The sequence below is a fragment of the Oncorhynchus tshawytscha genome, linkage group LG03 (genome assembly GCF_018296145.1).
Source record: "Oncorhynchus tshawytscha isolate Ot180627B linkage group LG03, Otsh_v2.0, whole genome shotgun sequence".
Lineage (NCBI taxonomy): Eukaryota > Metazoa > Chordata > Actinopteri > Salmoniformes > Salmonidae > Oncorhynchus > Oncorhynchus tshawytscha.
Window position 1 is genome coordinate 3768395 of NC_056431.1, and position 17882 is coordinate 3786276.

At 51.0% G+C, this 17882-nt stretch overlaps 1 protein-coding gene across 5 annotated transcripts in view; it reads left to right on the top strand.

The window, feature by feature from the left end:
* Positions 1–347: 347 nt before the first annotated feature.
* The window catches only part of LOC112235541 (RUN and SH3 domain-containing protein 1), a 31514-nt gene continuing 13979 nt past the window's right edge, over positions 348–17882 (top strand). For 4 of the 5 annotated variants that reach the window (XM_042307686.1, XM_042307700.1, XM_042307689.1 and 1 more), the window contains exon 1: positions 348–976. In XM_042307686.1, the coding sequence (XP_042163620.1) occupies positions 427–976 (550 nt within the window). In that variant the 5' untranslated portion in view covers positions 348–426. Of the gene's footprint in view, positions 977–6877; positions 6993–17882 lie in introns of those variants that run through there. The other variant, XM_042307709.1, reaches the window with a different exon arrangement.

The window sequence follows — 17882 nt, forward strand, 5'->3', positions numbered from 1 at the left end:
GAAGGCTAAGGAGCAGTATGATATAGATGGGTTGGCTGTGGATGGATGGAGAGATGGAGGAGGGAGGTCAGAGGTGGAGAGGGATAGAGAGACTGATATATTTGGAGGAGTAAAGGAGGATGAGGGAGAGAAAGAGGAGAGCAGAGATGTGTTTAGAACCACGTCTTTCACTGACATGGCGAGAAGGAGGAAGAGAAACAGTGGGTTTGGGGCTAATGTTAGCCTAGCATCTGACTCCTACTACAGCACTGGCAATACCAACACCTCTAACAATGTTAACTTCGAGACTTTCAAATATTCCCCTGTGCTCTCGGAAACCCCTCCCCCGCCTCCCCGCGTCCCTTACCCCCTGTCCCCCTAGCCTGCCCCCTCAAAGTTTGCACCCTTCTCGCCAACTCTTTACGCCCTGAGCGATTTGATTGGCTCATGGCTTTCTCCCCCGATGGTGAAACCCTGACCCTGCCCCCGCCCTTGGAAGTTAGAAAATCCAATGAGGAAACCCTGAATAAATCTACTTCTGGGTCAACGTCAGGGTCGCGTTCAAAAGTGATGACTTTCAAGGAACTGCGTAACCGTAGCAAACACAGCTCCCCGGCCTACCAACTAATAACTGAACCGGATCCTGATCCTACAGTCATAACCCCTGACCCTGACTTCCTCTACAACCTCAAGTGGAGGAGGGAAAAGACGGACAGCGACGGAATCCAATGGGAGTACACCTCCCAGGCCCAGGCCACCTTCCTGCAACCACCTCCCCTCACCTCATTGGCTGCTTTTAGGGAAATGTTCCAGAAAGCAGAGGATGCAATTGGACAACCAGAGTTATGTCCCTCGCAGCGGATTGGGTGCTCAGCCAGTGAAGGGAACCTGTGGAGGATGGATGGACAGAGAAAAGAGGAGGGAGAAAAGAGGAAAGAAGAGGTGGAGGTGAGAGGAACAGCTGATGGAGGAAGAACCTGGGAGTCAAGAACGACAGGTGAGTTAGATGATGATGATGATGACTATAGGCCTAGTTGCTGACTGTGAGGTGCTGATTTGGGGTGAAAATGTGGAGGTAGTAACAAACTACAGTATTCACTGAATTCACCTTCCATCTAATATTATGTACACAACACCACATCTGAAACTGTGTCCTCTCTTGGGAATAAAAACTAAACCAGCAGAGAGAAGGGTGACAAAAACACGGGGAGAATTCTCCGCATTCCAGAGTAGAGGGAAAGAGAAATAAGGGGAACAAGAGAGAGATGCATACATAGATGGGTGCAGTGGAATGTAGTTTCTATCTAGGATGGACAGATAGATGATGGAGATGGAAAGGAGGAGAGAAAAAGGATTAGATGGGCTGCACTCATTCTTTTTCAGGGATGGACAGGTGAGTGTATGGGGCAGAGTGGGAGAGGGAGACAGAGAGGGAGGAAGAGATGGTGGAATCTCTTCAGTGCTTCCTGTGGGCCTGGTGTGATGTCATCACTGCCTTATTCAATTATTCATCCAATCTGCAGAAGTGGGGGGAAGTAATGGAGTACCCACAGCTATCTCTCCCTCTCTCCATCTCCTCTCTCTCTGTCCATCTCCCTCTAGCTCACCCTCTCTCTCTCTCCCCATCTCCTCTGACTCTCTGTCCATCTCCGTCTAGCTCACCCTCTCTCTCCATCTCCCTCGAGCTCACTCTCTCTCCTCTCTCTCTCTCCCCCATCTCCCTCTCTCTACCCATCTTCCTTTCCCCATCTCCCTCTCTCTACCCATCTTCCTCTCCCCATCTCCCTCTCTCTCCCTCTCTCTCCCCATCTCCCTCTCTCTCTCCCCATCTCCCTCTCTCTCTCCCCATCTCCCTCCCCATCTCCCTCTCTCTCCCCATCTCCCTCTCTCTCTCCCCATCTCCCCCTCTCTCTCCATCTCCCTCTCTCTCCCCATCTCCCCCTCTCTCTCCCCATCTCCCTCTCTCTCCCCATCTCCCTCCCTCTCCCCATCTCCCTCTCTCTCTCCCTCTCTCTCCCCCATCTCCCTCTCTCTCTCCCCATCTCCCTCTCTCTCTCCCCATCTCCCTCTCTCTCTCCCCATCTCCCTCTCTCTCTCCCCATCTCCCTCTCTCTCTCCCCATCTCCCTCTCTCTCTCCCCATCTCCCTCTCTCTCTCCCCATCTCCCTCTCTCTCTCCCCATCTCCCTCTCTCTCTCCCCATCTCCCTCTCTCTCTCCCCATCTCCCTCTCTCTCTCCCCATCTCCCCCTCTCTCTCCCCATCTCCCTCTCTCTCCCCATCTCCCTCTCTCTCTCCCCATCTCCCTCTCTCTCTCCCCATCTCCCCTCTCTCTCCCCATCTCCCTCTCTCTCCTCCCTCCTCTCTCCCCCCATCTCCCTCTCTCTCCCCCATCTCCCTCTCTCTCCCCCCATCTCCCTCTCTCTCTCCCCATCTCCCTCTCTCTCTCCCTCTCTCTCCCCATCTCCCTCTCCCCATCTCCCTCTCTCTCTCCCCCATCTCCCTCTCTCTCTCCCCATCTCCCTCTCTCTCTCCCCATCTCCCTCTCTCTCTCCCCATCTCCCTCTCTCCCCCATCTCCCTCTCTCCCCCCATCTCCCTCTCTCTCTCCCCATCTCCCTCTCTCTCCCCCATCTCCCTCTCTCTCCCCCATCTCCCTCTCTCTCCCCATCTCCCTCTCTCTCTCCCCATCTCCCTCTCTCTCTCCCCATCTCCCCTCTCTCTCCCCATCTCCCTCTCTCTCCCCCATCTCCCTCTCTCTCCCCATCTCCCTCTCTCTCTCCCCATCTCCCTCTCTCTCTCCCCATCTCCCTCTCTCTCTCCCCCATCTCCCCATCTCTCTCTCCCCCATCTCCCTCTCTCTCTCCCCATCTCCCTCTCTCTCTCCCCATCTCCCTCTCTCTCCCCCATCTCCCTCTCTCTCCCCCATCTCCCTCTCTCTCTCCCCATCTCCCTCTCTCTCCCCCATCTCCCTCTCTCTCTCCCCATCTCCCTCTCTCTCTCCCCATCTCCCTCTCTCTCTCCCCATCTCCCTCTCTCTCCCCCATCTCCCTCTCTCTCTCCCCATCTCCCTCTCTCTCTCCCCTCCCTCTCCCTCTCTCTCTCCCCCCCATCTCCCTCTCTCTCTCCCCATCTCCCTCTCTCTCCCCCCATCTCCCTCTCTCTCTCCCCATCTCCCTCTCTCTCTCCCCATCTCCCTCTCTCTCTCCCCATCTCCCTCTCTCTCTCCCCATCTCCCTCTCTCTCTCCCCATCTCCCTCTCTCTCTCCCCATCTCCCTCTCTCTCTCCCCATCTCCCTCTCTCTCTCTCCCCATCTCCCCATCTCCTCTCCCCATCTCCCTCTCTCTCCCCCATCTCCCTCTCTCCCCATCTCCCTCTCCCCCATCTCCCTCTCTCTCTCCCCATCTCCCTCTCTCTCTCCCCATCTCCCTCTCTCTCTCCCCATCTCCCCCATCTCTCTCTCTCCCCATCTCCCTCTCTCTCTCCCCATCTCCCTCTCTCTCTCCCCATCTCCCTCTCTCTCCCCCCCATCTCCCTCTCTCTCTCCCCCATCTCCCTCTCTCTCTCTCTCCCCATCTCCCTCTCTCTCTCCCCATCTCCCTCTCTCTCTCCCCATCTCCCTCTCTCTCTCCCCCCCATCTCCCTCTCTCTCTCCCCATCTCCCTCTCTCTCTCCCCCATCTCCCTCTCTCTCTCCCCATCTCCCTCTCTCTCTCCCCATCTCCCTCTCTCTCTCCCCATCTCCCTCTCTCTCTCCCCATCTCCCTCTCTCTCTCCCCATCTCCCTCTCTCTCTCCCCATCTCCCTCTCTCTCCCCCATCTCCCTCTCTCTCTCCCCATCTCCCTCTCTCTCTCCCCATCTCCCTCTCTCTCTCCCCATCTCCCTCTCTCTCTCCCCATCTCCCTCTCTCTCTCCCCATCTCCCTCTCTCTCTCCCCATCTCCCTCTCTCTCTCCCCATCTCCCTCTCTCTCTCCCCATCTCCCTCTCTCTCTCCCCATCTCCCTCTCTCTCTCCCCATCTCCCTCTCTCTCTCTCCCCCCCATCTCCCTCTCTCTCTCCCCATCTCCCTCTCTCTCTCCCCATCTCCCTCTCTCTCCCCCATCTCCCTCTCTCCCCCCATCTCTCTCTCTCTCCCCATCTCCCTCTCTCTCTCCCCATCTCCCTCTCTCTCTCCCCATCTCCCTCTCTCTCTCCCCATCTCCCTCTCTCTCCCCATCTCCCCCTCTCTCCCCCATCTCCCTCTCTCTCCCCCATCTCCCCTCTCTCTCCCCATCTCCCCATCTCCCCATCTCCCTCTCTCCCCCCATCTCCCTCTCTCTCTCCCCATCTCCCTCTCTCTCTCCCCATCTCCCTCTCTCTCTCCCCATCTCCCTCTCTCTCTCCCCATCTCCCTCTCTCTCCCCCATCTCCCTCTCTCTCTCCCCATCTCCCTCTCTCTCTCCCCATCTCCCTCTCTCTCTCCCCATCTCCCTCTCTCTCCCCCATCTCCCTCTCTCTCTCCCCATCTCCCCTCTCTCCCCCATCTCCCTCTCTCTCCCCCATCTCCCTCTCTCTCTCCCCATCTCCCTCTCTCTCCCCCATCTCCCTCTCTCTCTCCCCATCTCCCTCTCTCTCTCCCCATCTCCCTCTCTCTCTCCCCATCTCCCTCTCTCTCTCCCCATCTCCCTCTCTCCCCATCTCCCTCTCTCCCCCCATCTCTCTCTCCCCCCATCTCCCTCTCTCTCTCCCCATCTCCCTCTCTCTCTCCCCATCTCCCTCTCTCTCTCCCCCCCTCTCTCCCCATCTCCTCTCTCTCTCCCCATCTCCCTCTCTCTCTCTCCCATCTCCCTCCTCTCTCTCTCTCCCCATCTCCCTCTCTCTCTCTCCCCATCTCCCTCTCTCTCTCCCCATCTCCCTCTCTCTCTCCCCATCTCCCTCTCTCTCTCCCCATCTCCCCCTCTCTCTCTCCCCATCTCCCCCATCTCTCTCTCTCCCCATCTCCCTCTCTCTCCCCCCATCTCCCTCTCTCTCTCCCCCATCTCCCTCTCTCTCTCCCCATCTCCCTCTCTCTCTCCCCATCTCCCTCTCTCTCTCCCCCATCTCCCTCTCTCTCTCCCCATCTCCCTCTCTCTCTCCCCATCTCCCTCTCTCTCTCCCCATCTCCCTCTCTCTCTTCCCATCTCCCTCTCTCTCTCCCCATCTCCCTCTCTCTCTCCCCATCTCCCTCTCTCTCTCTCCCCATCTCCCTCTCTCTCTCCCCACCTCCCTCTCTCTCTCCCCATCTCCCTCTCTCTCTCCCCACCTCCCTCTCTCTCTCCCCATCTCCCTCTCTCTCTCCCCATCTCCCTCTCTCTCTCCCCATCTCCCTCTCTCTCCCCATCTCCCTCTAGCTCTCTTCCTCTGTATATCTCTCTTCCTCTTTCTCTTTCTATCCTTTTCACTGTTTATACACTGTAGCCTGTTCTCTCAGTCTCCCCTTCCCTCTATCATGCCCTCTCTCTCTCCACTATCTGGTGAGTCATTGGTTCATGTTTTGTTGCCTACTTCCTCCTGTCTCTCTTCTGTCCTTGGCCTCTCACTCTATTCTCCTCTATCTTCCATCTTTCTTTTTTCCAGACTGTTCTCGTAAAATTCTGGCAAATTAGTTTGCAATGAGCCTTGCGGCCCAAACTGTACCCTGACTCTGCGTGCAATGAGCACAAGAGAAGTGACACAATTTCCCTAGTTTAATATTGCCTGCTAACATGCATTTCTTTTAACTAAATATGCAGGTTTAAAAATATATACTTCTGTGTATTGATTGTAAGAAAGGCATTGATGTTTATGGTTCGGTACATTCGTTCAACGATTGTTCTTTTTTCACTAATGCGCCTTTGTTAAATCATCCCCCGTTTGGCGAAGTTGGCTGTCTTTGTTAGGAAGAAATGGTCTTCACACAGTCAGCAACGAGTCAGGCGGCCCAAACTGCTGCATATACCCTAACTCTGTTGCACAGAACGCAAGAGAAGTGACACAATTTCTCTAGTTAAAAGAAATTCATGTTGGCAGGCAATATTAACTAAATATGCAGGTTTAAAAATAAATATTTGTGTATTGATTTTAAGAAAGGCGTTGATGTTTATGGTTAGGTACACATTGGTGCAACGACAGTGCTTTTTTCGCGAATGCGCTTGTTAAATCACCTGTTTGGTGAAATAGGCTGTGATTCGATGATGAATGAACAGGCACCGCATCGATTATATGCAACGCAGGACAAGCTAGATAAACTAGTAATATCATCAACCATGTGTAGTTAACTAGTGATTATGTTAAGATTGATTTTTAAAAATAATATAAGTTTAATGCTAGCTAACACCTTACTTTGGCTCCTTGCTGCACTCACATAACAGGTAGTCAGCCTGCCACGCGGTCTCCTCGTGGAGTGCAATGTGATCGGCCATGATGGGTGTCCAAAAATGCAGATTACCGATTGTTCTGAAAACTTAAAATGGGTCCTAATTAACCGGCCATTCCGATTAATCGGTCGACCTCTAGTTCTTAGTTCCATAGGCTGAAGGGCTGAATACCTCTATTCATTTGTATTTCAATTTCACAGCTTTATTGTTTTGATAACAATTTACATTAAGTCATTTAATTGTGTGGTGATTGTCTGAAATATATATTTTTCTAATCAAAGTCACAATGCGTGTGTGTGTGTGTGTGAATGTGTGTGTAGTGTGCTTCCCTCTGTGTGTATGTAAAAGCCAAGTTGTATGGTATTTGTAAACGTAGAAGGAGTTATGTGTGGTCAGCTCTTCACAGCAGTAGGATAAACTTATCCTAGGTTATGTATGGCCACAGACTGTAAACAAATAATACAATTCAGACCAGACTATTTGTCACGTATGCGTGTACAGCTTTAAGAACCAAACAGGAGGGGCTCCATCTACCAACCAATGGCAGAGACTTATTTCACAGTAGCGCAAAAAAAAAACAGGAAGTGTAATGTGTGGCTGCATCTGAGAGACAGTCAGATCAACTCAAGGCTAAACCAAGGTATGGTAGTTAACACGCTCTGTGTAGCCTCTATCTCTCTGTCACAGTGATATTAAATGAGACAATGCATTTCTGTGCAGAATGGACTAGTCAGCATAGGCTATTATCCAATCATCTCCAAGGAGTCAGAGAGATAGACAGTGCGCAGCCAGGCAGGAACAGAACTCTCCATAGCCTGACTCAGCGTAACCAACGGCACTTTTCTCTGCCAGAGAGAGGGAAAGAAAAAGAGAGAGAGAGAGAAGGTGAAGATAGAGAACAGCATACCACTACTGTACAGAGAGAGAACAGCATACCACTACTGTACAGAGAGAGGACAGCATACCACTACTGTACAGAGAGAGGACAGCATACCACTACTGTACAGAGAGAGGACAGCATACCACTACTGTACAGAGAGAGGACAGCATACCACTACTGTACAGAGAGAGAGAGAGAGGACAGCATACCACTACTGTACAGAGAGAGAGAGAGAGAGAGGACAGCATACCACTACTGTACAGAGAGAGGACAGCATACCACTACTGTACAGAGAGAGGACAGCATACCACTACTGTACAGAGAGAGAGGACAGCATACCACTACTGTACAGAGAGAGAGAGAGGGACAGCATACCACTACTGTACAGAGAGCGAGAGAGAGGACAGCATACCACTACTGTACAGAGAGAGAGAGAGAGAGGACAGCATACCACTACTGTATAGAGGGAGAGAGAGGACAGCATACCACTACTGTACAGAGAGAGAGAGGACAGCATACCACTACTGTACAGAGAGATGACAGCATACCACTACTGTACAGAGAGATGACAGCATACCACTACTGTACAGAGAGAGAGAGACAGCATACCACTACTGTACAGAGAGAGAGAGGACAGCATACCACTACTGTACAGAGAGAGAGGGACAGCACACCACTACTGTACAGAGAGAGAGAGAGAGAGGACAGCATACCACTACTGTACAGAGAGAGAGAGAGAGGAGCATAGCATACCACTACTGTACAGAGAGAGAGAGGACAGCACACCACTACTGTACAGAGAGAGAGAGAGAGAGGACAGCACACCACTACTGTACAGAGAGAGAGAGAACAGCATACCACTACTGTACAGAGAGAGAGAGAGAGAGACAGCACACCACTACTGTACAGAGAGAGAGAGAGACAGCATACCACTACTGTACAGAGACAGAGAGAACAGCATACCACTACTGTACAGAGAGAGAGAGAACAGCATACCACTACTGTACAGAGAGAGAGGGACAGCATACCACTACTGTACAGAGAGAGGACAGCATACCACTACTGTACAGAGAGAGAGAGAACAGCATACCACTACTGTACAGAGACAGAGAGAACAGCATACCACTACTGTACAGAGAGAGAGAGAACAGCATACCACTACTGTACAGAGAGAGAGAGAGGACAGCATACCACTACTGTACAGAGACAGAGAGAACAGCATACCACTACTGTACAGAGAGAGAGAGAGGACAGCATACCACTACTGTACAGAGACAGAGAGAACAGCATACCACTACTGTACAGAGAGAGAGAGAGGACAGCATACCACTACTGTACAGAGACAGAGAGAACAGCATACCACTACTGTACAGAGAGAGAGAGAACAGCATACCACTACTGTACAGAGAGAGAGAGAACAGCATACCACTACTGTACAGAGAGAGAGAACAGCATACCACTACTGTACAGAGACAGAGAGAACAGCATACCACTACTGTACAGAGAGAGAGAACAGCATACCACTACTGTACAGAGAGAGAGAGGACAGCATACCACCACTGTACAGAGACAGAGAGAACAGCATACCACTACTGTACAGAGACAGAGAGAACAGCATACCACTACTGTACAGAGAGAGAGAGAACAGCATACCACTACTGTACAGAGAGAGAGAGAACAGCATACCACTACTGTACAGAGAGAGAGAGAACAGCATACCACTACTGTACAGAGAGAGAGAGAACAGCATACCACTACTGTACAGAGAGAGAGAGAACAGCATACCACTACTGTACAGAGAGAGAGAGAACAGCATACCACTACTGTACAGAGAGAGAGAGAACAGCATACCACTACTGTACAGAGACAGAGAGGACAGCATACCACTACTGTACAGAGACAGAGAGAACAGCATACCACTACTGTACAGAGAGAGAGAGAACAGCATACCACTACTGTACAGAGACAGAGAGAACAGCATACCACTACTGTACAGAGACAGAGAGAACAGCATACCACTACTGTACAGAGACAGAGAGAACAGCATACCACTACTGTACAGAGAGAGAGAGACAGCATACCACTACTGTACAGAGACAGAGAGACAGCATACCACTACTGTACAGAGACAGAGAGAACAGCATACCACTACTGTACAGAGAGAGAGAGAACAGCATACCACTACTGTACAGAGAGAGAGAGAACAGCATACCACTACTGTACAGAGAGAGAGAGAACAGCATACCACTACTGTACAGAGAGAGAGAGGACAGCATACCACTACTGTACAGAGACAGAGAGAACAGCATACCACTACTGTACAGAGAGAGAGAGAACAGCATACCACTACTGTACAGAGAGAGAGAGAACAGCATACCACTAATGTACAGAGACAGAGAGAACAGCATACCACTACTGTACAGAGAGAGAGAGAACAGCATACCACTAATGTACAGAGAGAGAGAGGACAGCACACCACTACTGTACAGGGACAGAGAGAGAGAGGACAGCATACCACTACTGTACAGAGACAGAGAGAACAGCATACCACTACTGTACAGAGAGAGAGAGAACAGCATACCACTAATGTACAGAGAGAGAGAGGACAGCATACCACTACTGTACAGAGAGAGAGAGAGAGAGGACAGCATACCACTACTGTACAGAGACAGAGAGAGAGAGACAGCACACCACTACTGTACAGAGAGAGAGAGAGAGACAGCATACCACTACTGTACAGAGAGAGAGAGAGAGAGAGGACAGCACACCACTACTGTACAGAGAGAGAGAGAGGACAGCATACCACTACTGTACAGAGAGAGAGAGAGGACAGCATACCACTACTGTACAGAGAGAGAGAGAGGACAGCATACCACTACTGTACAGAGAGAGAGAGAGGACAGCATACCACTACTGTACAGAGAGAGAGAGAGGACAGCATACCACTACTGTACAGAGAGAGAGAGAGGACAGCATACCACTACTGTACAGAGAGAGAGAGGACAGCATACCACTACTGTACAGAGAGAGAGAACAGCATACCACTACTGTACAGAGACAGAGAGAACAGCATACCACTACTGTACAGAGACAGAGAGAACAGCATACCACTACTGTACAGAGAGAGAGAGAGAGAGAGAGGACAGCACACCACTACTGTACAGAGAGAGAGAGAACAGCATACCACTACTGTACAGAGAGAGAGAGAGAGAGGACAGCACACCACTACTGTACAGAGAGAGAGAGAGGACAGCATACCACTACTGTACAGAGACAGAGAGAACAGCATACCACTACTGTACAGAGAGAGAGAGAACAGCATACCACTACTGTACAGAGAGAGAGAGGACAGCATACCACTACTGTACAGAGAGAGGACAGCATACCACTACTGTACAGAGAGAGAGAGAACAGCATACCACTACTGTACAGAGACAGAGAGAACAGCATACCACTACTGTACAGAGAGAGAGAGAACAGCATACCACTACTGTACAGAGACAGAGAGAACAGCATACCACTACTGTACAGAGAGAGAGAGAGACAGCATACCACTACTGTACAGAGACAGAGAGAACAGCATACCACTACTGTACAGAGAGAGAGAGAGGACAGCATACCACTACTGTACAGAGACAGAGAGAACAGCATACCACTACTGTACAGAGAGAGAGAGAACAGCATACCACTACTGTACAGAGAGAGAGAGAACAGCATACCACTACTGTACAGAGAGAGAGAGAACAGCATACCACTACTGTACAGAGACAGAGAGAACAGCATACCACTACTGTACAGAGAGAGAGAGAACAGCATACCACTACTGTACAGAGAGAGAGAGGACAGCATACCACTACTGTACAGAGACAGAGAGAACAGCATACCACTACTGTACAGAGACAGAGAGAACAGCATACCACTACTGTACAGAGAGAGAGAGAACAGCATACCACTACTGTACAGAGAGAGAGAGAACAGCATACCACTACTGTACAGAGAGAGAGAGAACAGCATACCACTACTGTACAGAGAGAGAGAGAACAGCATACCACTACTGTACAGAGAGAGAGAGAACAGCATACCACTACTGTACAGAGAGAGAGAGAACAGCATACCACTACTGTACAGAGACAGAGAGGACAGCATACCACTACTGTACAGAGACAGAGAGAACAGCATACCACTACTGTACAGAGAGAGAGAGAACAGCATACCACTACTGTACAGAGACAGAGAGAACAGCATACCACTACTGTACAGAGACAGAGAGAACAGCATACCACTACTGTACAGAGAGAGAGAACAGCATACCACTACTGTACAGAGAGAGAGAGGACAGCATACCACTACTGTACAGAGACAGAGAGAACAGCATACCACTACTGTACAGAGAGAGAGAGAACAGCATACCACTACTGTACAGAGAGAGAGAGAACAGCATACCACTACTGTACAGAGAGAGAGAGAACAGCATACCACTACTGTACAGAGAGAGAGAACAGCATACCACTAATGTACAGAGAGAGAGGACAGCATACCACTACTGTACAGAGACAGAGAGAGAGAGGACAGCACACCACTACTGTACAGAGACAGAGAGAGAGAGAGGACAGCATACCACTACTGTACAGAGACAGAGAGAACAGCATACCACTACTGTACAGAGAGAGAGAGAACAGCATACCACTAATGTACAGAGAGAGAGAGGACAGCATACCACTACTGTACAGAGAGAGAGAGAGAGAGGACAGCATACCACTACTGTACAGAGACAGAGAGAGAGAGACAGCACACCACTACTGTACAGAGAGAGAGAGAGAGGACAGCATACCACTACTGTACAGAGAGAGAGAGAGAGAGGACAGCACACCACTACTGTACAGAGAGAGAGAGAGGACAGCATACCACTACTGTACAGAGAGAGAGAGAGGACAGCATACCACTACTGTACAGAGAGAGAGAGAGGACAGCATACCACTACTGTACAGAGAGAGAGAGAGACAGCATACCACTACTGTACAGAGACAGAGAGAGAGAGAGGACAGCACACCACTACTGTACAGAGAGAGAGAGAGAGAGGACAGCATACCACTACTGTACAGAGAGAGAGAGAGAGAGACAGCACACCACTACTGTACAGAGAGAGAGAGAGAGAGACAGCATACCACTACTGTACAGAGAGAGAGAGAGGACAGCATACCACTACTGTACAGAGAGAGAGAGAGAGGACAGCATACCACTACTGTACAGAGAGAGAGAGGACAGCATACCACTACTGTACAGAGAGAGAGAGAGGACAGCATACCACTACTGTACAGAGAGAGAGAGAGGACAGCATACCACTACTGTATAGAGAGAGAGAGAGAGGACAGCATACCACTACTGTACAGAGAGAGAGAGAGGACAGCATACCACTACTGTACAGAGAGAGAGAGAGGACAGCATACCACTACTGTACAGAGAGAGAGAGACAGCATACCACTACTGTACAGAGAGAGAGAGAGGACAGCATACCACTACTGTACAGAGAGAGAGAGAGGACAGCATACCACTACTGTACAGAGAGAGAGAGAGGACAGCACACCACTACTGTACAGAGAGAGAGAGGACAGCATACCACTACTGTACAGAGAGAGAGAGAGGACAGCATACCACTACTGTACAGAGAGAGAGAGAGGACAGCATACCACTACTGTACAGAGAGAGAGAGGACAGCACACCACTACTGTACAGAGAGAGAGAGGACAGCATACCACTACTGTACAGAGAGAGAGAGACAGCATACCACTACTGTACAGAGAGAGAGAGAGGACAGCATACCACTACTGTACAGAGAGAGAGAGAGGACAGCATACCACTACTGTACAGAGAGAGAGAGAGGACAGCATACCACTACTGTACAGAGAGAGAGAGAGGACAGCATACCACTACTGTACAGAGAGAGAGAGAGGACAGCATACCACTACTGTACAGAGAGAGGACAGCACACCACTACTGTATAGAGAGAGAGAGGACAGCATACCACTACTGTACAGAGAGAGGACAGCACACCACTACTGTATAGAGAGAGAGAGAGGACAGCATACCACTACTGTACAGAGACAGAGAGAACAGCATACCACTACTGTACAGAGAGAGAGAGAACAGCATACCACTACTGTACAGAGAGAGAGAGAACAGCATACCACTACTGTACAGAGAGAGAGAGAACAGCATACCACTACTGTACAGAGAGAGAGAGGACAGCATACCACTACTGTACAGAGACAGAGAGAACAGCATACCACTACTGTACAGAGACAGAGAGAACAGCATACCACTAATGTACAGAGAGAGAGAGAACAGCATACCACTAATGTACAGAGACAGAGAGAACAGCATACCACTACTGTACAGAGAGAGAGAGAACAGCATACCACTAATGTACAGAGAGAGAGAGGACAGCATACCACTACTGTACAGAGACAGAGAGAGAGAGGACAGCACACCACTACTGTACAGAGACAGAGAGAGAGAGGACAGCATACCACTACTGTACAGAGACAGAGAGAACAGCATACCACTACTGTACAGAGAGAGAGAGAACAGCATACCACTAATGTACAGAGAGAGAGAGGACAGCATACCACTACTGTACAGAGAGAGAGAGAGAGGACAGCATACCACTACTGTACAGAGACAGAGAGAGAGAGGACAGCACACCACTACTGTACAGAGAGAGAGAGAGAGAGGACAGCATACCACTACTGTACAGAGAGAGAGAGAGAGAGAGGACAGCACACCACTACTGTACAGAGAGAGAGAGAGGACAGCATACCACTACTGTACAGAGAGAGAGAGAGGACAGCATACCACTACTGTACAGAGAGAGAGAGAGGACAGCATACCACTACTGTACAGAGAGAGAGAGAGGACAGCATACCACTACTGTACAGAGACAGAGAGAGAGAGAGGACAGCACACCACTACTGTACAGAGAGAGAGAGAGAGAGGACAGCATACCACTACTGTACAGAGAGAGAGAGAGAGGACAGCACACCACTACTGTACAGAGAGAGAGAGAGAGGGACAGCATACCACTACTGTACAGAGAGAGAGAGAGGACAGCATACCACTACTGTACAGAGAGAGAGAGAGGACAGCATACCACTACTGTACAGAGAGAGAGAGAGGACAGCATACCACTACTGTACAGAGAGAGAGAGACACAGCATACCACTACTGTACAGAGAGAGAGAGAGGACAGCATACCACTACTGTATAGAGAGAGAGAGGACAGCATACCACTACTGTACAGAGAGAGAGAGAGACAGCATACCACTACTGTACAGAGAGAGAGAGAGGACAGCATACCACTACTGTACAGAGAGAGAGAGAGGACAGCATACCACTACTGTACAGAGAGAGAGAGAGGACAGCATACCACTACTGTACAGAGAGAGAGGACAGCATACCACTACTGTACAGAGAGAGAGAGGACAGCATACCACTACTGTACAGAGAGAGAGAGAGACAGCACACCACTACTGTACAGAGAGAGAGAGGACAGCATACCACTACTGTACAGAGAGAGAGAGGACAGCATACCACTACTGTACAGAGAGAGAGAGGGACAGCATACCACTACTGTACAGAGAGAGAGAGAGGACAGCATACCACTACTGTACAGAGAGAGAGGACAGCACACCACTACTGTACAGAGAGAGAGAGGACAGCATACCACTACTGTACAGAGAGAGAGAGGACAGCATACCACTACTGTACAGAGAGAGAGAGGACAGCATACCACTACTGTACAGAGAGAGAGAGAGGACAGCATACCACTACTGTACAGAGAGAGAGAGAGGACAGCATACCACTACTGTACAGAGAGAGAGAGGACAGCATACCACTACTGTACAGAGAGAGAGAGAGACAGCATACCACTACTGTACAGAGAGAGGACAGCACACCACTACTGTACAGAGAGAGAGAGAGAGAGGACAGCATACCACTACTGTACAGAGAGAGAGAGAGAGAGAGACAGCATACCACTACTGTACAGAGAGAGAGAGAGGACAGCATACCACTACTGTACAGAGAGAGAGAGAGGAGGACAGCATACCACTACTGTACAGAGAGAGAGAGAGGACAGCATACCACTACTGTACAGAGAGAGAGAGAGAGAGGACAGCATACCACTACTGTACAGAGAGAGAGAGGACAGCATACCACTACTGTACAGAGAGAGAGAGAGAACAGCACACCACTACTGTACAGAGAGAGAGAGAGAGAGACAGCATACCACTACTGTACAGAGAGAGAGAGAGACAGCATACCACTACTGTACAGAGAGAGAGAGAGGACAGCATACCACTACTGTACAGAGAGAGAGAGAGAACAGCATACCACTACTGTACAGAGAGAGAGAGAGAACAGCACACCACTACTGTACAGAGAGAGAGAGAGAGAGACAGCATACCACTACTGTACAGAGAGAGAGAGGGACAGCATACCACTACTGTACAGAGAGAGAGAGAGAGAGGACAGCATACCACTACTGTACAGAGAGAGAGAGAGGACAGCATACCACTACTGTGGACAGTGAAAACCTCATCTTTGCCAGTCACCTGCACATATCTGTTTTATAATACAGAATACACACTGACGGAAGAGTAGAACGTGAAACCACTAGCTTAAAGGTCTGGGCGTGGTTGAAATAATAGTGAACGACTGAGAGTAGGAAACGAAAGAGAAAGGCTTCTCTAAACCTGAACTTTGACTCCTCTGTTCATGAACCACCTCCATTGACTCTGTCATGTATTGTGGTCAGTCTGTGTGTGTCTGTTGGGTCAGACTATTGGACATACTGTATGTTGTTGTGTGGGTACTGGGTGGTGTACTACGTTACGGCATGTTGTGGTGGGGATCTACTGGTGTACATTGCATTCTTCTCTCAACAGACACTAACATTCTCTCCATCTCTCTCTCTCTTCCCAATTTATTTGCAACATACACTTTTGCTCCTCTCCTTGTTCTCATCCCTCTATCCCATCCGTCCTTCCAACGTTTGTCCTTGGCTCTGCTTCTCCTTTACCTTCTCCTCTTCTCTGCTTTTGCTTGTCCTCCGGCCCCCAACTACCCCTACCTGCCCCCACCTGCCCCCACCTACCCCTACCTGCCCCCAACTACCCCTACCTGCCCCCAACTACCCCTACCTGCCCCTACCTGCCCCCACCTACCCCTACCTGCCCCTACCTGCCCCCAACTACCCCTACCTGCCCCCACCTACCCCTACCTGCCCCCACCTACCCCTACCTGCCCCCAACTACTCCTACCTACCCCTAACTGCCCCCAACTGCCTCCAACTACCCCTACCTGCCCCCACCTACCCCTACCTGCCCCCAACTACCCCCACCTGCCCCCAACTACCCCCCTGCCCCCAACTACCTGCCCCCAACTACCCCTACCCGCCCCCAACTGCCCCCAACTACCCCCACCTGCCCCCAACCACCCCCACCTGGCCCCAACCACCCCCACCTGCCCCCAACTACCCCCACCTGCCCCCAACTACCCCTACCTGGCCCTACCTGCCCCCAACTACCCCTACCTGCCCCTACCTGCCCCCAACTACCCCTACCTATCCCCAACTACCCCTACCTGGCCCTACCTACCCCCAACTACCCCTACCTACCCCCAACTACCCCTACCTACCCCCAACTACCCCTACCTGCCCCCAAATGCCCCTACCTGCCCCCAAATGCCCCTACCTGCCCCAACTACCCCCAACTACCCCTACCTGCCCCCAAATGCCCCTACCTGCCCCCAAATGCCCCTACCTGCCCCCAAATGCCCCTACCTGCCCCCAAATTCCCTACCTGCCCCAACTACCCCCAACTACCCCTACCTGCCCCCAACTACCCCCAACTAACCCTACCTGCACCTACCTGCCCCCAACTACCCCTACCTGGCCCTACCTGCCCCCAACTACCCCTACCTACCCCCCACCCACACACACCACTTACTCACACTCCTACCCACTGAATGCCCCCCATGTCCACCTCAAATCCCCATGTCCACCTCAAATCCCCATTTCCACCTCAACCTGTCCCTGTTAATCATACTCCTCTCCCTTCTCCCCTTTGCACCTTTTGACTGGGCAGTGTCCTCACCCCCTCTCTCCCTGGCCCACTCCCAGCCCTCCTCCTATTTCCTCCACTCTATAATCCCCCCTTACCACCCAGGATACTGTGGTGCTCATACGAGACCAGTCCCCAGGACCCGACCTCATAGCCACACTGAAATCCAGTCTACAGCCACGGCCCCTAACCCCTACACTACCCAGTCCACAGCCATAGGCCCTAACTCCTACACTAACCAGTCCATGACCCCTAACCCCAACACTACCCAGTCCACAGCCCCTAACCCCTACACTACCCAGTCCACAGCCATAGGCCCTAACCCCTACACTACCCAGTCCACAGCCACGGCCCCTAACCCCTACACTACCCAGTCCACGGTCCCTAACCCCTACACTACCCAGTCAACAGCCATAGGCCCTAACTCCTACACTAACCAGTCCATGACCCCTAACGCCTACACTACCCAGTCCATGACCCCTAACCCCTACACTACCCAGTCCACAGCCCCTAACCCCTACACTACCCAGTC